Source organism: Elaeis guineensis, chromosome 2, assembly GCF_000442705.2.
Source record: "Elaeis guineensis isolate ETL-2024a chromosome 2, EG11, whole genome shotgun sequence".
Taxonomy (NCBI): Eukaryota; Viridiplantae; Streptophyta; class Magnoliopsida; order Arecales; family Arecaceae; genus Elaeis; species Elaeis guineensis.
Genome location: NC_025994.2, coordinates 89,556,542 through 89,575,841, shown reverse-complemented (window position 1 = coordinate 89,575,841; position 19,300 = coordinate 89,556,542). Strand labels below are relative to the sequence as shown.

At 39.4% G+C, this 19,300-nt stretch overlaps 2 protein-coding genes across 5 annotated transcripts; both read left to right on the top strand.

Moving 5' to 3' along the window:
- The first annotated feature begins 484 nt into the window (after positions 1-484).
- Positions 485-7,961, top strand: LOC105054179 (uncharacterized protein At4g38062). 2 transcript variants are annotated; one of them, XR_002164553.3, is made up of 3 exons: positions 485-676; positions 1,099-4,825; positions 7,669-7,961. XR_002164553.3 is itself a non-coding variant. In XM_019850111.3 (2 exons), exon 2 carries the CDS (start codon positions 1,118-1,120, stop codon positions 4,769-4,771), a length of 3,654 nt encoding a protein of 1,217 aa, XP_019705670.2. In that variant the 5' UTR covers positions 485-676; positions 1,099-1,117; the 3' UTR covers positions 4,772-5,055. The 2 variants fall into 2 exon arrangements, 1 of the variants encoding a protein (XP_019705670.2); XM_019850111.3 differs by lacking the exon at positions 7,669-7,961 and having other exon boundaries at positions 1,099-5,055.
- A 5,850-nt stretch (positions 7,962-13,811) lies between these two features.
- Positions 13,812-18,246, top strand: LOC105054188 (protein NUCLEAR FUSION DEFECTIVE 4). 3 transcript variants are annotated; one of them, XM_010935646.4, is made up of 3 exons: positions 13,812-14,312; positions 16,299-17,391; positions 17,777-18,246. In XM_010935646.4, the coding sequence occupies exons 1-3, from the start codon at positions 13,854-13,856 to the stop codon at positions 17,851-17,853; spliced, it is 1,629 nt and encodes a 542-aa protein (XP_010933948.1). In that variant the 5' UTR covers positions 13,812-13,853; the 3' UTR covers positions 17,854-18,246. The 3 variants fall into 3 exon arrangements, with proteins under 3 accessions (XP_010933948.1, XP_010933956.1, XP_010933941.1); XM_010935654.4 differs by having other exon boundaries at positions 17,741-18,246; XM_010935639.4 differs by lacking the exon at positions 17,777-18,246 and having other exon boundaries at positions 16,299-17,649.
- The last annotated feature ends 1,054 nt before the right edge of the window (positions 18,247-19,300 follow it).

Below are 19,300 nucleotides of genomic sequence, written 5' to 3'. Positions count from 1 at the left end.
AAAAATAAATTTTTATATTTTATGAAGAAAAAATCCATATGGGATATAACAAAATCCAATGCCTATCCACTGAAAATTAGGATAAATTTTTGTTTTTAAAAATACTCTTAAGTTTTAGATATAACATGATAAATTATTTTTTTATTAAAAACATAACAGATATTTCATATAATTTTTTGACAAAAAAAATCCTCGATAGTCATCATTAGAATATGCCACTTTTTTTAATAATCAATTAAATATATAAAATTTATTTTTTCAAAAAATCATACATACAAATATGAAATCTGCTTATCAGGGAAAAAATTTATTTAAAAAAAAGCGCGACAGCGCATGTCCATATATATCTAATCTCGATTTCGCGTGATACGTGACGCTAACCTGCCAGGTGGACCATCGACTGACTTTTCCGTGGGCAAACCCGTGCCAGGGCGACGTGCGCACAATTCCGGAGCCCTCGATCTCCATTTTGAAAAGTTGAAAACATACCAACAGCCCGCCGAAACGGAGCCGCCAGGGGTGGGGGCAAAGGACACGAGAGAGAGAGAGAGAGACTATCCCTTGCTTGACTTCATTTACGTCCGATTTCCAGCCTTCCTGACAGATTCCAGGAGGTAATACCGGCGGAGATCCATACATCCGGCTTGCGTTCATCTCCTCCTCTTTCCATTCCCAGGTCAGTTTCCTTCCCCAATTCTATGTCTAGGGTTTGCCTTCCTCTTTTGCACTAGATCTACTGTAGAGTTGCAGTGCCCTCTCTTTTTTAGCCATCTCGAAGAAAATGTGGGCTAATTTGGAGCTACTCTTCTTGATTTTGCTCAGATCTCATCTTAAATTTTCACTGAGGTGATCTCTGTTTTGATTCTTTTTGTCTTTTTTGTTGTTTTTGTGCGAGGCGGTGGTTTTTTCGATTCATTTTCTTTTTAAGCATTTTTAGGTGAACCTAATAGCTTTCTTTATAGCACTGAAATGACCAGTGGCAAATATTTTTGATCTGTTCTGATGTGTTTCTATTGAAGAAAACAGCGTAAGTTTACTTTCTGAAATTTGGAAAAAGAAATACTCCTAAAACTGCGATAAAATATTCTCTGGGTCCAGATCGACTGAAGCACTGGAAATGGAAGAAGTTTACAAGGAGTTGGAGGATTTGAGGTCGGAGATGGAGACGCTCAAGGAAGAGTACCGGCTAAAATGTCAACTGTCTGAGAACTTGAGGAGAGCTCACGACGAGCAAGTCGATAGGCTCCAAGAAGCAAAGGCCAAGATTGAGAAGCAAGAGAGAGAGATTGATTCAAAGGCAGAGGAAATTTGTTCGGTGAAGCAGATATGCGAAAATTTGAAATCTAGTTTTGCCGAAAAAGAAACAGCCTTGAAGAGTCTGGATCTGGCAAATGAAAATTTGAGGACCAGCTTTAGGGAGAATATGAGGAATCTGGAAGGGGAGAACAAAGAGCTTGCATTGGCTTTGGATGAAGCCAATGCTAAAAGAGAAGAGCAGGAGAGGATGATGTGTTCATATCTAGAAGAGATTGAAGGGCTCAAGAGTCTTCTGTCAGTGTCTCAGAGGAGGTGTTCTGATGCGGAACATAGGGCTCAGGCACCCAGAGAAGTGAGGAGGCGAGATGAAATGTTACTGCAATTAGAGGAGGAGAAAGGGGAAGTTGAGAACCAGCTCAAATGGAAGATTGAGCAGTTCAGGCATCTTGAGGAAGCTCACAGTAAGCTTCAAGATGAGTTTTGGGCAGCTAAAAGGGAATGGGGTTCGGAGAGATCCAACTTGCTTGATGAGATTCATACTTTGCAGATGAATTTGGATTCTCAAACTAGAGTGGTGGAAGACCTTCGTTCTCAGTTAAACATGTGCAACCAAGCTCTAGCACATGAAGAAAGCCGAAGAAAATTGCTGGAGGTTCAAATGTCTGAATCAAAGGCACTGCATGACAATGTTGTCTTGGAGTATGAGGAGGCCAGATCGACAATTGAAGCACTGACAACGAGGAGAGATGAAGAGATTGCCTCTTTAAGGAATGCATTGTCTATCAAAGCAACAGCCCTTAAAGAAATGGAATATACAAGATACCAAATCGAACAAGAAAATGAGGAGTTGCGGGAATCTTTGAAGGAACATCAAGAAGCGCAAATCAATGGAGTGGGTGCTGCTGCTTCTTTGAAGACTTTGCGTCAGAAATTTAAAGCTTTGGAGCAAGCCCACAGAGGTTGTTCTGAGAAACTGAAGGCTAGAGCAATTGAATTGAAAACCCAGATGGAGAAACTCGGGATGAATTTGGATGAATGCTTATCCCAGCTAAGTTCCAGAGATAAACAGCTTCAGGAGTTGCAGATTGAGTTAGAAGGCAGCCATTCCTTATTAATGCAACAAAAATTGGAGAATGAAGAGATGTCGGTGGTGCTTATGGTAGTGAAATCGAAATTTTTGCAGTCCTGCTCAAAGATTGAAACATTGAAACATGAGGCGGAACATCATGGTGCAAAAGTCGAGGAAAGAATTGCTCTTATGACTAAACAATTGGAGAAGAAGGACATTGCTCTTATTCAAGCTCAGGCCAAGGCTATGCAGGAACATGAGATGGTAGACTCATTGCAAAGCAGGACTGAATATCTAGAATCTATTGAGCAGAAGCATGCTCTGGTGCTGAAAGAGCTTGACACATATAAAGGGATGCTAGAAGAATCATGCAGGAATTTTGACCGCCTAAACGAACAAGCTTCTCAGAAGGAAAACAACCTTCAGGAGGATTTGAGAAAAGCTTCAAATGTTCTAGAACAAGCAAATTATGCTCTTGCTGAGAAAACCAGTGAGCTGAACAAAGTGGAATTTGAATTAGAGCAATGGAAACTGGTTGTGGAGCGGATGGAGATGATCAAATCTGATTTGGAAATTCAACTGAACAAATACGAAGATGAGAGGCAAGCAGCTACGAGGGAATTGGAGGTTGCTTTGCTGGCCAGGATGCAAGCGGAAAAGTCTCTCATGGAAGAGAAGGAGAATTTTCACCAAATAGCAGAAGAGAGAGACAAGATTGTAGAAGAGCTTCGGCAGTGCATTGTTTGTATGGAAGAAGATAATGCCAGGCGAGCTTCTCAGAAGGAAAGCAAACTTCAGGAGGATTTGAGAAAAGCTTCAAATGCTCTAGAACAAGCAAATTATGCTCTTGCTGAGAAAACCAGTCAGCTGAACAAAGTGGAATTTGAATTAGAGCAACAGAAACTGGTTACCAAGCAGATGGAGAAGATCAAATCTGATTTAGAAGCTCAACTGAACAAATATCATGATGAAAGGCAAGCAGCAACAAGGGAATCGGAGGTTGCTTTGCTGGCCAAGATGCAAGCTGAAAAGTCTTTCATGGAAGAGAAGGAGAAATTTCACCAAAAAACAGAAGAGAGAGACAATATTATAGAAGAGCTTCGGCAGCACATTGTTTGTATGGAAGGAGATAATGCCAGGCGAGCTTCTCAGAAGGAAAGCAACCTTCAGGAGGATTGGAGAAAAGCTTCATATGCTCTAGACCTAGCAAATTATGCTCTTGCTGACAAAACCAGTGAGCTGAACAAAGTGGAATTTGAATTGGAGCAACAGAAACTGGTTATGGAGCAGATGGAGAAAATGAAGTCTGATTTAGAAACTCAACTGGACAGATATCATGATGAAAGGCAAGCAGCAACAAGGGAACTGGAGGTTGCTTGTCTGGCCAAGATACAAGCTGAAAAGTCTCTCATGGAAGAAAAGGAGAATTTTTGCCACATGACAGAAGAGAGAGACAAGATTTTAGAAGAGCTTCGGCAGCACATCATTTGTATGGAAGAAGATAATGCCAGGCGAGAGTCAGAAGTTGCGACTCTGGTCAAGTTAGAGGCTGAGAAGATCACTGAAAAGCACAAGAAGAAATTTCTTGAATTTGCAGAGGATGTGAACAGGAGATTGAAAGGAATAGAAACCAAATTTGATTTGCTAGAACAAAACTGCGTGCTGAGAGAGAGTGAAACTTTGATGACCCTCGAGCAAGAGAAAGTGAAGTGGTTTAAAGTTATGAAAGAAAAAGAGAACATAATTGCTGGTGTTCAAAAGCATGTTTTATCACTTGAACAAAATATCACCCAGTTTGTTGAAGCTGCTGCTGCTTCAAATCTTGCAGACAAACAACTTGAGATCTGCAAGCTCTATGAGGCTTTGCAGAAGTTTGCAGCAGATTACCTGCTTGATGAGCTGGAAATCCAGTTCAAGAACATGTGGATTGCTGAACTGGAAACAGAAATTAGCACTCTCCAGTGGAAATTGAAGGTTGAAGAAAAATTATCACTTGATTCAAAGAAGTGTGTAGAGCGACTTAAAGCCGAAATTGCAACGGTGAGGTTGGAAAAGGAGAAAGAGCAAATTCTAGTTCTGAAGGAACTTAAAAGCATGCAGAGTAACAAAAGAACTTTGGAGGACCAGCTAGGACAGTGTACAGCCAACATAAAAACCCTTCATGATATCGTTGCACATTTTACATCAGAAAGGGAAAAGTTAGTTGGGCAAATAATGGGGTTCAATGAAATTATATGCATGATATTTCATATGGATGAAGACCTTAGTAGAACTTGGGATAGGGTCATGCAGAAAGCTGGGAATGAAGACAGTATGAAAACTTCTGATAGGGAGGATCTGTTCAGCTCCGGCAAACTAGATGGGAGGAACTGTATCTCCCCTTCAAGGAACAAAGCAGGACTAGCTACTGATAGAAGATCACCTTGGAAGGAGTATAACTGCTGATTGTTGGAAGGAGTGGTTGGACAAATTTTGTCAGGAGTTGAAATTTGTTGTAAGGTATTTGCAATTATTTTAACCGCCTTCTCTGATAACAACATTTGTCCACGCTACTTGGTGATCGTGTCAGATACCTTAAAAGTATTTTTAATGCTTCTAACACTTTGCTGCAGATATTTTGATTGAATTAGACCTGTAGCCCCTCTAATTTTTGGAAAAAACATACAAGAAATTCTTGCTTCATGTAGTAACATTGCGATTCTTAAATGTAACTATCCTTTTTTACTTGGTTATTACTATTGCTTTTAATGCAAAAGCAAAATGTCTTCTAGCTTTACTGTACCTACTTACAACTGCATTTTTATTTTTCAATCACAAATGCTGACTTCAGCAGTACAATCATTTGCAAAAATTTGTGGTTACCATCTTCAACACCCATGGCCAGGAGGTTACACCTGCAAGTCTTTATGGTGGTTGTGGGAGGTGCTGGAAGCACCCACATGACAAAAACTCAATTATCAGTATATGCTTATTTTCATCTCTTTACAAGAGCAGTTATGAGTATGTAATTGGCACCATGGCATAGTTTTCTATGCTTTTCTTATGGTTTTTGTTGCATTTTTGAAATTTCGCCTTCCCACCTTCATTTTTCTACATAAAGTAAATAAGAGACTTTCGAGAAAGATAAGTGGATTGGTTGGTGTCATGCCGTCCATCTAACCATGTTTAAAATTGGATAAGTGATGTTTCAAAGTATGTTCAGGTCATGGTGGCTTGCAATTTCAGTTTATTTTCTTTTATCATATGGTTCTAAAAAATATACAATTCCCTACTGTTTCTTATTTCATTAATGATCTTTCTCCTGTGGGTTCTTTCATGGTATCTCTGTTGCATGCTTCATCTTCATTTGATGACCAATTGATCTCATACTTTCATTTGAATATTTTGGCTTAAGTTTCAGCTTTCAAAGGCCTAGTTCAGCTCCAATGGCTCCTGTTTTCTCCCCTCTTTTGTAAATACCAAGTTTTGTATTATGTTTTTTTTCCCAAAAAAAATGAACTAGGACTAGTTGAAATGACTGTTTAAATTTTTCTTTTAAGACTTTGTAGTATACAGGAAAAGGCTCTTTTTCAGGATATGAGGGCCTGACTACTTATCTATTTCATCATATTCATCTCAATTGATTCTTTTCCTTTTTTGGTCTCTATCTGTATTATCCTAAATTTGTCAGTTGATATATCTATCTCATCCAGTTTCTTGAATTCTGTCACTGTACTGCTGCTCTTGAACATGGTAAATCTGTTTATGTTGAAAAGGTAGTGCCAGAATAAGGTTTTCATTATCTTTGTCCTTTTTTGAGAGAAGTAGGTTTTGATTATCTGAGTTATCCAAAAATTAGAATTGCAAATAAAGTTAATTGTACACTGTCCATAACACAACGGTTGCTATGACATGGAATAGTTTTCATCATTTTGCTCTCTAATGAAAATCAAAATGCATTTTTTCATTTAAATGTAGAACCGCAATCAATTCATGTCTCTATACGCACAATATTCTCTTGATGTTGGATTATGAAGTTTCCTGTATCAGAACAAAATCAAAATTTAACAGCTAATTAATGGTGTGTATATCTTCTATGTATCCTTCAGAGTTAATATTGTTTGTTACGACACTTTTCAAGAAGATTGTTTGCATTGATATTCTGAAACTAATGCTTTTCTCTTGCCTTGATGGATCATCTCATGTAGATTCCGCCCCCCCTTCCCGCCCCAAGCCAAATAGAAGTATCATCACTTGGAATGTTGATTCTGCCTGTTTCATTGTCAGTGCCAATGTTATAATTCTTTTCCAGAGATGGTATATACTTTTTTTGTCATTTGGGTTAATATCTTCTATCTATTCTAACAGAAACTTGATGCACACTTTAGGCCTTCTGCGATAGCCTTCAGCACATATGTATATGCTTTGTTCCATTGGCAGAGCTCAAATACATGCTTTGGATTTTGTTCCACCATATACCTACTTGTTGTTAATTAATTTCCTCTTTGGTGGAGAGAACCTATTCTTCGACATGTTTGTGACATAATCCATACAGACAATGATGAGTTATCAGTGTAAGATTGTTAGTTTTACATGTTAAGTTGATTTATGTTTTTGTATGTATTCAGTCATGATTTATGTTTACCAGCAAAAGAAAAAAAAACAATAAAACGCATATAAGGTATACACCTGAGCAATTTTTGTGGGACTGTTTATGGCCAACTTTTGATAGAACAGACAATTTTAGGGGCTTCCGGCTGTTTTTAAGGGACACCGGTAACTCATTATGCAGGGTCACGAAATATGCCTAGTAATACACTCAGATCTTTGTTCTTTTCTCTCTCAGATTTCTCTTCTATATTTTCTTTTTTAATACTACACACAATATTCCTAAGAATTGTTTTTATTAATTTTATATTTGATTTTATTTCTGGATCTGTAGACAACTGATTTCAACCGGGTTGTGGGATTATTTGGCGTTGAGTGATTTGAAGGCTCTCAAATTCCATTTTGATTGACTATGTGACACACGGGCTCATCATATCACTGCAATTGTGATCTCAGCCACGCACCAGACAGCTAATTCACCTTCTGTTCTTTTAATTTTTACTTGGAGGTCTGCCATGCCCATATCTGGACTCTTTTTCTCGGTCTTTTGTTTATGTGAGCTCCACATGGAGTCATTAGCTAGGATCTGGATGTCCTAATCTAAACCAGGAGATGATATATTTATTCAACTCTATCTCTCTAAAAAATGATTGGATGCGTCAGTCTCTGATATTCAAATCTATCTTAAAAGTGATTGCATGTGTTAGTTTGCAATCTTCCATAAATAATTCTTCTTCTTCTTTTTCATTTAACAGCTTAATGGGAGCCACATTCTGGAGGGTTCGTATTTAGTGAGAAGGTTAGTGTTCATTCGTCAAGTATTTTTCTTTAAAAAGTGAGCGTTGGAAGGTAGCAAATATCTTCGCAAGTTTTGCTTATCCATAGTCTGTTTGTATTTACTTCAACGAGTTTTGTGATTATTCTGCACTATTTTATATTTACTTTATCCAAACTTTGTGTTTATCTCATGTTATTGCTATTTATCAAGAGTGAGTCCTGACTTGACCAAAGGTGTGAGGTTGAGCTTCTATTTATTTCTATAATATTTATGTTTATTAGCACAGACTAAATGTTTATCTTCAAAGACTTATGTTTATCCTGAGTAGATTAATATTTATTTCTGAAATATTCTTATTTATTTTAATAGAATAGTATAAATTTTTTAATATATATATATATATATATATATATATATATATATATATATATATATATATATATATATATATATATATATTAAAATGGAGCAACCACGTTGGGTTTGACGGCAGTGCAGCTAGCAGAGGCGGCTGGAGGATGCCGATGATGGGGTTGAGTGCGATGTAGAAAATGAAATCTGAGGTGTCAGGAAAATGAAGTCGTCGCCGCCATGCCTGGCAGGAGATCGAGGACGATCTCCGCCGCTTCCTTCGCTACCGCTCCGCCCTCAAGATCATCGAGGATGCGGCCACCACCAATCCCTCTTGCTCCTCTGCCACCGACCCACCCTCCTCCATCGGTTTTCGATTCCACGGTTCTTCCTCCTCTCCCTTCGAGGTGGGATTTTAGGAGAGCAATGGAGGGGCGGGAGAGGAAAAAATGAGGCAGGGACGGGCAAAGCGAGCACGGTAGTGGTCAGAGATGGAGTGGTCGCGATGTCGGAGAGACCTAGTGCCATCACCGCACGAGCACCGTAGTGGTGGGGTTGGCGTGCTTGAAGTCACTACGGCGGCTGTGGGGCTCGGGGCAGTTTTTCCGTCTGTTCCGTGAAGAAGAGAAAAAAAAGAAGGAAGGAAGGAAAATAAGAAAATAAGAAAAGAGAAAAAAAAATTTGATTATGATTTTATTTCTGGTGCATTCGTAGTGTGTTACTTCGGCTATCTCTCTCAATTTCGTTTACTGTCTGATCTGATGCTCAAGGAGTCCCTTAGTTTTGCTTTTAGAATCATAGAAGTTAGATTTTTTTTTTTCTTTTCCTTTTAGATTTGGTTAAAGGATCTAATTTTTTCATTTTAAAAGTTTGGATCTGATCACAACGTGTCTTGCATGGGAAAGCTGAGATTTTTACTTTTGATATTTTCGGAGTTTATTCTAGAGATCGATTTGTGTTTGGTTAATATCTTTATGATTTCAATCATGAGGATACATACGTGAAGAGTTTAAGAAACAGATTGAGATGTTTTTAATGAATCATGTATTTTTGGTGTTGTTTTTGATAGATTTTGATTAGAGCTCTAGCTTTTGCTTTGCCTATGATAAGAAATTTATTTAGGACCCATCATATTGTGTTCTCCATGTCACTTTCATGAAAATTATTGTAGACCTGTTGCACATCTGGAGCTTTCAGTGCTAAAACAAGTTGGAAGGGAGGAACACGGTGTCGCTCACCATCAATCATTGGGTCTCGGCTAGATCTCACAAGAGCAGTGAAGGGCTTCACTGGAGGTAGAGAGTGTCACGCCCCGAACCCAACACCCGGGTCGGATACGTGATGGCCGCACACTCCTTAGAGCAAGCCCTAAAGAATATGCAAGGCCAAAAATAAATATTACAACCTTAACATCCATAACAATTAATTTCAACAATAATTCATAAAATTTTGTATAATTACAATTAACATTCCTTCAATCCTCGGATCAAGTATCAACGGTACTCTATCTATGCATCCGCTCACTCACAAATCCATACCATAGCCAACCATGGACATCTTGTAACTCTGAGAAGAAAAGAAAGATGAAGGGGTGTGAGCTTTACAGCCCAGTAAAAATTCCCATATCACACTGATATAGTAATATAGTCTGAAAATAAGGATAAGCAATAAAATATAAAATCTCATGTTCAATGTCCAAAATAATGCAAACATTCATAAATTTTCTGTCTTGTCAAAATAGATGCATCATCATATGTTAACAGGTAAAATACTTTTGTTCAACAATTATTTCATATCTTATCTTTCATTTCTCCTTTCATAATCACATGATTTTTAACAGTTTCCTTCTGGCTCTGGACTATCGAAGTCTATACCTCAGTCATCATCCGGATCGAATCCATTTAAAAAGTCTTTCAAGACTGTCCCAGGATGAGCTCCTGGCCGGCTGTCCCACGTACCAAAGCCCGTGAGAGGCTGTCCCAGGCATAAGCTCCTGGCGGGCTGTCCCAGGCATGAGCTCCTGGCCGGCTGATCCACCTGTAAGCCAGTGGGGGCTGTCCCAGGCATAAGCTCCTGGCGGGCTGTCCCAGGCATAAGCTCCTGGCCGGCTGTTCCACATGACAAGGCTAGTCCATACCATATATCTCTTTCTTTTCATTTAATCATTATGTGTTGATTTCATCAATCAATTCTGTCTTGCATTATGATCAATTCAGATATGTCATATCCATATAATCATGCCATCAATCTCTGATACATATATATTGACATAACATACTCATGCTCAAAATCAAATAACAGTATCTCAGATATAATAAATTCATCGATCTCAAATCCGATAATGCAAAACCAACGATGCAAGACCAATAGTAAAATAGCATATATAATAGTGATCATGTACAGGGATTCTTACCTTTACCGGTGACTGATCCAAACACAGAAATCAATGTTCTTCTTTGATTTATGAATTTCTCTAACAAGATATTCCACTCGATATCATATGCAGACAATCATCTCTTCATAACCCTGATCAATATAAAAATCACATATATGGAGAAAATTACCGATAATCGATCTGATAACACAAATCTAGGATCTCTCTTAGGATTAACCAAAATTAGGATTTACCTAAGTATCTGGATCCTCCACTGATCCATAAGACTTCTAGAGAGAGAAAATCCATGAAGAGAGAGAAAATTTTAGAGAGAGAAAGTAGAGAGAGAAAGTGGAGAGAGAAATCTTCATATCCTTCCGATGAGGCACTCATGATCGAGATCATCAGAGGTCCTATCAGGGTGACTCAATATGAATCAAGTGTTACAAATTTTGAATAGGATCGAACTGGGATCAGATCTACCGCACGAATTTCGGAGCAACCTCAGATCATCTTATTTTCATCTTCAAGTTTATTCTAGGGTTCATAATGCAATCAGAGAAGAAGAAAAGATCCCAGAGAGACAAAATCCGTAAAGAGAGAGAAAAGTCTAGAGAGAGAATCTAGAGAGAGAAAATATAGAGAGAGAAGGTAGAGAGAGGAGAGAGAAAAGAGAGAGAAAGAAGAGAGAAAGGAGAGAGAGGAAAATTCTCTCTCTTCTTCTTCTTCTTATTTTATTTTATTTTATTTTTTTATTCTTTTTCTTTTTCTTTTTTCTATTCTTTTTTTTTCTTTTTCCTTTTTCTTTTCTTTTTCTTTTTCCTTTTTCTTTTCTTTTTCTTTTCTTCTTCTTCTTCCTTTCTTCTTTTCTTCCCGCGGCCACCATTGGCTGAAACAGGGGAGGACCGTGAGGTCCCCCCCCCCGGTGGCTCGGGCTCCGGCAGCTTGGCCGGAGATCCGACAACAGCGGCGATGGGGTTCGGCCGGCGGCGAAGAGGAGGACGGCGGCAAAAACAAAGAAAAAAAAAATCAGAAAACAGGGGATCCGTCCCCTTTCTTCGTGATTTCCGGCCATTGGCCGATCGTCGGCGGTCGAAATTTTCAGGGAAGGAAGAGAGGGAGATGGGGGTTCGGTCTCGGGAATGGGACGCCGCAACCGGCGGCGCCGGTGGCCGGAAAAGAGAGGGAAGAGTTCGGCCGAAACAGAGCAAAAACAGGATCATTTTATTCATGAATTTTTCGGCGATCCTGACGGCCGGCGAGGGTGCACGAAGCCGTGGAAAAGATGGGAAGGAAGAGAGGAAAGAGGAGAAGGGCTTACCTCCGACTCCGGTGAGGTCTCCGGCGAGTATTTGAGATGAATACGATGAGGACATCCGCGGCTTCAATGAAAAAATTCGAGAAAAATAAAAGAAAAATCCGGTGCTCGTCGTGACCAACCTTAGAGGGAAGGAGAGGGGGTTTTATAGGATGTAGGGGAGGTCGAATCCGCCTCGGATTCAACCTCTCCACCGGTGATTTGGGTGGAAGAAGACTCCCAGCGGGAGTCTTCTTCATTCTTTTTTTTTTTTTTTTTTTTTGTAATGTTTTGGGCTTTTTGGGCTGATTTGGGCCGGGGTGTTACAGAGAGTGCAGAATTTTTTTTTTTTTCACTCGAGGAAGAGGAGAAGGGGACATGCAGAACAGGTAGGGCGGGCTGCCAAGGCGAGCTCGCTGAATGGTGGCTCCCAGCTACCCATAGAAATAGGTGAGGAAGCACAAGAGGGGATTAGAATGTGTATTAATTAGCCCAAGGCTATAAATAATCTACGATTTTGGGTTCTTATAATACCTTCTAATCAAAGGTTTTCTGGAAGCTGCGGTGGGCCACACAAAGTGGGGTGGGTCTCGAGGAGTAGATGGATTGGAGTGGACGAGAATAGGTTTCCTCTACTGCTAGGGTTGGGCTTACTATTTTGTTACCCATGGTTAAGATGTGAGGATAAGACTTAAGGTGGCTAGAGTGAGTGGAACAGATTTGTTTTGATTTCTTCTATTTAGGTCAAGTACTTCTGCAATGCAATTAATTTCTAATTTAACAAGATGTAGATCTCATCCAAATTAGGGTTCAAGTCTAAGTCAACGTATCCAGATTATTTGGCTAACTTGCTAGATCATTAAATAATTCTATATCGATTTGTTTAAATATATACAGGTCTCTAAGCTCCTACCAAGTCTTTCATTATCATTTTTTTCAGAGTCTATTCTTTAAAATTTAAACTAAATGATACATCAATCCATCTACTATCCAGCAATAAATATAAGATATTTAGCTTTTTTTTGGATTGTCTAACTCTCATAGTGTTGAAGATGAGAAAATTTGGATGTACTGCAAATCGTGAACCAGATAAAAAGATATGTGTTTTTGAATTTATATTTTTATTTAAAATATTTGATATATTTATAATATTTTTTATATTATATTAAATTTTTAATTTATAAAATATTATTTAAAAAAAAATTATATGTCGTGTATTGCATGGGTTCCAAGCTGGTTATTGTTAAAAATTAATAAAGTGGATCCCATTAATTAATGAAGTGGTCCATGGGAGAGTGGTTTTTGTTTTTGAAATGATAATACCGAAGGATGGGTCCGGCTGTGGGTAGCATGTCCCATCCGATCGATTGGTGCCTTTTTAACAGATCCTGTTAATCTGTTAATTGAGACTCTTGTTATTTTGGGATTCGTCTGGGATCGGACAGCTTTAGAGGCAACCGAATTTAATCCTTCATTTTAATGGGCATAGTCTATCTTATATATATGTATATAATTTTTAAATTTTTAAAATATTTTTAATTTCAAACAATAGTAATTCCTCAATAGGGATTTCATTGAACAGCAGGACAACATTAATCTGAAAGGGGTAATTGTTTTTTCATGAGTGCTACTTCCTTATCTTCTCTCCTGTACATGCTTTTCATACTGAAAAAGATTATTGTAGGCGTGACTGATCAAAACTCCTTTCAATCTTGGTGTTAACACATCTTCTTCCCTGTCCATGCATGGTTTAAGGAAAAAAAAAAAACAGCCTTTCTACCAAAAAAGAAAAAAAAACAGGCAGGTCCATCTGTCCATTTTAAAAGTGGGGCAAAGTTTCCTTGTCCCATGATCCCATCCAACCGGACCCTCCGGTTCCGCTGGAAGCGATGGGACTGCGTGTTTCTGGCGCCCCAGGTGGACCTAATACACGTGCGCGAACCGAACACGATTCCCACTGTTATGCAACTAACAAGAAGCCACGTAAGCAAAAATGCGGCGACACGGCGCTAACGTGGCACTGTTTTAGGGCATGAGTATACTGTTCTACTCATCACTCCTCACACCTGTACTCTCACAAGTTCTATAAAGGCTGGCAAGAGGTGGGGAGAAGGAGCGAAGGAGCGAGAGATAGCGGACGATGGGCAGGTGGTTTCCATCCTCCACCGCCGGCAGGCGGAGCAAGTGGGCCGCGCTGGCAGCGAGCGCGTGGATCCAGTGCACCGCCGGTGCGTCCTACTGCTTCGGCGTGTATTCACCACTCCTCAAGGCAAGCCAGGGCTACGACCAGTCCACCCTCGACTCCGTCGCCTTCTTCAAGGACGTCGGCGCCAACGTCGGCGTCCTCTCCGGCATCCTCTCCTCCGCCTTCCCAGCCCGCCCCTGGACCGTCCTCGCCGCCGGCGCCGTCCAGTGCCTCGCAGGATACCTCCTCATGTGGCTCTCCGTCGCTGGCGTCCTCCCCCGGCCCCCTCCTCTCCTGATGTGTGTCTACATGCTGCTCGCCGCCCACGCCCAGACCTTCTTCAACACCGCCGATGTCGTCACTGCCGTCGAGAACTTCCCCGATAGCCGGGGCACCGTCATCGGCATCATGAAGGTCATCTCCCCTCTTGCTCATCTTCCTATCCTTTCAAAAAGTCTTCTTTTTCTTCGGATGCTATCATATTTGGTGAATTCGGGGCTTGGCTGTTCTGATTTGGCGTATTGTTCGGTAGATGGAGATTAGGAATAAATTAAGGCATGAATTGATTTTGGATTTGTTCTGTTCTTAGTTTGCGTGGAAAATTTGAGTACCAGGACTGTTGTTGCGTGAGGTTGACATGTTTCTTGATGCAGATGCTAGATTTGAAGCATAGAGTTCAATTTTGTGGCGATTCTGTTTATGAATACAGCATCATCAGAGCTGTCCTGCTTTGGGAGGCCCATTGGTGGGGTTTCTTAGTTTATGAGACTTATGTTTCCTAGACTGAAAGATGTGCCAGTTAATTTACTGGGTCTCTCGCTTTTTGTCCATGTGTCCTTCTAGGAAGATGGCTGATTGCATAGGATTCCATTTCCATGATCTGTTGTTGTTGCATAATATCATAAGGCTGGAATTTTAAATTGCTGTTGAATTTTTCATGGACCGAAAAATTCCCTGAACTATTGTAGAATTCTATAATTGTCTAAGAAATATTCAATGACACACAATGCTTATGGACTGTTCATGAATTGCACACGACTTTTTCATGATTTTTCAGTAATAAGTCTATTTCATGACTTTTTCATGAAATAGCCTAATTAGTGATGTTAGCTGATATTACTACTCCTATTGCTCCTGTGGTTGCTATTCCTTTGTTGCTGTTACGTGTCTCATCTTGTTTTCCCTTGAATTAGCATATTTTATTGGTCACTTTACATCTAGTTAAGAATTTTTATTTTAATTTTGACTTTTGTTTCACGAACTGGATTTTGTCTCTGCTGTCGCACCACTCCCCCATGCATAGGAGGTCGTGTTCGAGCAATTAAGGCTGTTTCCATGAGGATTTGGCATGGGTAGTTCTAGCACCATTCCTTTGGAATGATAGTTGATTCTCGTTTTCTTTTAGTTTTCAATAATTCAATATGCAAATAATTAGCGAATGCTTTGAATTTTTTTGAATTTTGAGCTAGCTGAGTTAGTACTGAGCACCAAACTTGTAATTATTCATACAACCTGTAATTAGTTTGTGGAAGCGCTTTGAACTACTGCACTAAAGAGTTAGCTAAGGTAAGGGCTTCTTCTCCTTAATAAATCTGATTGGCATAGTTGATGCGAGAAATAAAAGCTCCAAGACAATTACTTCCATCTTTGTCAATTGGTATCAAATGTAAATTGTCGTACACAACTAAGTATTATCGATCAGTCAGAGCAAAAGATCTATTTCTGATATTCAACTATATGCAAATATTATGCCGATTTTTCTATTTTTGTACTTTTTGGTGTGGTTGGCAAGGGCTAGCTTATTATGTAGACAAAAAAAAAAAAAGGGGAGATTCCACATGACATAGTTATTGTAGATTCCATACTTTTCAGGGGCATGCTATGGATTCCAGTGAACTCCTATAAATCCATCATGATGAGCTTCTTGCTCTGATCTTAAAGTTTAGGTTTGGTACATTGACTGGGAGAAAATCGCCTCATTATTCTCCTAGTCCTTACTGCACCTCGCCCCTTCCTGTTTCCTTTTTGTATTTCCTCCTTCGTTTGCATCCATCAGACTAGTGTATTTTATCCTTCTTGTTCCAACAAATTGGGTGTCTTCCTCCCTTTACCCTAAAAAGTGCATTGACGCTGAGATGGAACTTCTTTTTCTCATAGCATAAAAAGCTGATCATAAGTATAGGCTCCTGTGCCAAAGGGAAATAGTTGTAATGCTGTTATCTTATATGATATTTGTTATATAGTTTCAGTTATCAGCTTACTGCTGCATCACACCTTTTTCTTTGTCCCTCTTTTTCTTTTTTTCCTCCAGTTGATTCATGTTTCTTATATTTTCTTTCTGGTCTGTTCTTGCCTTGGTCATCTGATAAGTGCTTTTTACATTTTTTTTTTTCCATGCAGGGATTTCTGGGCCTAAGTGGTGCAATACTTATTCAGATATATGGGGCATTGTTCAATGGCAATCCAAGCTCCTTCCTTCTAATGCTTGCACTGTTGCCCACTCTCCTAACATTTCTGCTTATGTTTTTCGTAGAAGTTCATAAGACAGATGAAGGATGTGACAAGAAATTTCTCGATGTTTTCTCACTCATTGCTTTAACCATCGCTGGCTATCTTATGCTCGTTATTATAGGGGAATGTGTTATGATTGTGGGATCAGAAGCCCGAATTCTCATATTTCTCATGCTTTTGCTGCTGCTCATCTCTCCGCTAGTTATTGTAGTAAAAGCCCAGACAAAGGAATCAAAGATACTGGCAGAAGCTTCTTGTCATGATAGGATCCGATTGATAGATGATATCAATTCATTGGAAGTTATAGAAGAGCGAAGGTATAGCCAATTAGCAGCTGAAAGAAGCTGCATGAAGCATGATCATGTTGGACCTAATGAAATGCTATGTGATAATGGGCATGAAAGAAACAGTGAGGAAACATTTCTGCTGCCAAGGGGAGAAAACTTGAATCTACTGCAGGCCATGTGGACATATGACTTCTGGTTATTGTTTCTAGCCATGGCATGTGGTATGGGTTCAGGATTGGCAACAGTAAATAATATCAGTCAAATTGGAGGTTCTCTAGGCTACACGAGCATGGAAACAAGTACCTTAGTTTCTCTATGGAGTATATGGAATTTTCTGGGTCGTTTTGGTACTGGTTACATCTCGGATTACTTCCTTCGGTTGAGAGGCTGTGCAAGGCCCCTGTTTATAGCTGTAACACTTGCAATCATGAGTATTGGTCATGCAATAATATCTTCTGGCTTTCCTGGTTCCTTACATGTGGGCTCTGTACTGGTTGGTGTGTGTTATGGTTCACAATGGGCATTGATGCCCAGCATCACTTCAGAGATATTTGGATTAAGGCATTTTGGCACCATATTTAACACTGTTGCCATTGCAAGCCCCTTTGGCTCTTATATCCTCTCTGTAAGAGTGGTGGGATACATATATGACATGGAATCATCGTCATCGTCGACAGATGTACAAAAGTGCATGGGTAAGCATTGCTTCATGCTATCATTTCTGATTATGTCATTTGTTAGCCTTTTCGGGTTTGCTGTTGCCTTGGCATTGTTCTATAGGACTAGGAGGTTCTATAAGCAGGTTGTGTATGCAAGACTACAAATTTCTTTTGTAGAATGAGAACTCAGTTTCCTTCTTTATTTTCTTCCATCATATAACTCTTTTTTGCTGTAAATATGAAGATACAATAAGCTACAGGGGAAAGCTTGAAATGCTAATGTTATTTTGATGATGGGTCCTCCATATTTAGCATGGTTTTGATTACTCTGCCTGGGAAGTAGTATGATTAAGCTGAGAGAATCATTTATTTCTTTTATTTACAGTGGACTGTTGACATTCATGCTTACTTGACCTAATAGGAGAGGATGGCTGGCTTAAGAAGGGCTTCTTATTCTCTATTATGGAGATCATTGAGGGCCTTTGTGGTCATTCTTGAATGAGAAGTACAATTGATATCAACTGTAGGTATCTACCTGCCTTGTGTCCCAATCCTAATTGTTATGAAGTCTCTGGCTCTCGTAGGGGTTGGTTTACTTGGATGGTGAAGCAGTGATTTGCACCTCTCCAAATATATGCAGACCTGCATCGAGTAGGTTTGCTGCTTCTTAGCCATGGACAATACAAAACATCTTGTGGAGCTAGTGAGTGATTATTTTGTGTTTAAAATGAGAGAAGGAAAAGGATTAAAAAAAAAGGTTTTCACTTTTCTAAGTAAAAGATAGCCCTAAGAGTGATTTTCAATGCAAATTAAGAAGTGGCAGAGGCTCTGTATTTATTTATTTCTATACTATCCCTTTAAAAAATAAAATCCAGCTTTTAATATCATAAATTGTTGAAATGATGATTATATCCTGATGAATGTCATCTCTTCATAGTCAAACTGACAAACTGAATCAATGCAAGTTTTCCCTTCTCTTTTCTTCTCTTCATCATTCCAGCATATGCATATATAGCAGAGAGAGGAAAATGCCAAATACCAAGGACACGCTGTAACCGCAGAAGTCAAAAAACAGAAGTTTGGCCATGAAGTATCATCCACAGTGAATATATGAACAACAAACTCCTAGTGATGATATGTTCCTTAAGAAATGTCCTTTTCTCACTTCTTTTTATTTCAACAGCTAATTAAAGTCAGCTTATTGAGTTCCTAAAGGTGGTAAATATTATTTGTTATCATTGCATTTTCTACGGCTATTCTTTTGATGAAATCGGGGGCTAAGTGAACAGCCACCTTGTTTTCTATGGGTATTCAAGTTTAGTAGTTTGAAACTTTGTGTTCCAAAATCCTTCGAAGCTTTAACGCTTGGGGTTTGGGTTGTACCGTTTGTGCAAAGGAATGACTGATCTTCTTTCATGACATTGTTCGTTGGATCGTGTTCCATAAAGCTCTCAAAGGACTCAAAAAACTCTCATGCATCAGCTTGCATAGATCTCAAAGCGATGCTTGTGGGATCCATTGATAGGTTCGTGCAAGGGAAGGTGAATCATTCTTTCAATACAATCCCTAGCCTTTTACTTCATCCGAGTATAGAGCGAGTGAGAGAGAGAGAGAGAGCATAGACTTCAGCTTTCAAAAGTATTTTTCAAGTAATTGCTGCTTCATTTGTTGAGATATTTTAAAATTATAAGGAAACTTACTGTTGGTGCAAAAATCCATTTGCGCCGGAGAAGCTGGAGTCGAGAGAGTCGCGGTCGCCATCAGGACCTGCAAAAGAAGTCTAAACCGGAGGTGGAGTTGCTCCGGCAAGACCCTCCGACGCTCAAGTCAGTTCTCTGCCTCAACAAGAATGGAGTGCTTGAACGAAAATTTTAGTAGAGTTTCTAGGTAGAAAATGAGAGCTTAGAGAATAACATATCTGGGGTCCCCTTTTTATAGGCGGAGG

Coding starts and splice junctions, on each gene's coding strand:
- LOC105054188 (XM_010935639.4), top strand. CDS start 13,854: ATGGGCAGGTGGTTTCCATCCTCCACCGCCGGCAGGCGGAGCAAGTGG. Junction 14,313..16,298: donor CCGTCATCGGCATCATGAAG/GTCATCTCCCCT, acceptor TTTTCCATGCAG/GGATTTCTGGGCCTAAGTGG.
- LOC105054179 (XM_019850111.3), top strand. CDS start 1,118: ATGGAAGAAGTTTACAAGGAGTTGGAGGATTTGAGGTCGGAGATGGAG.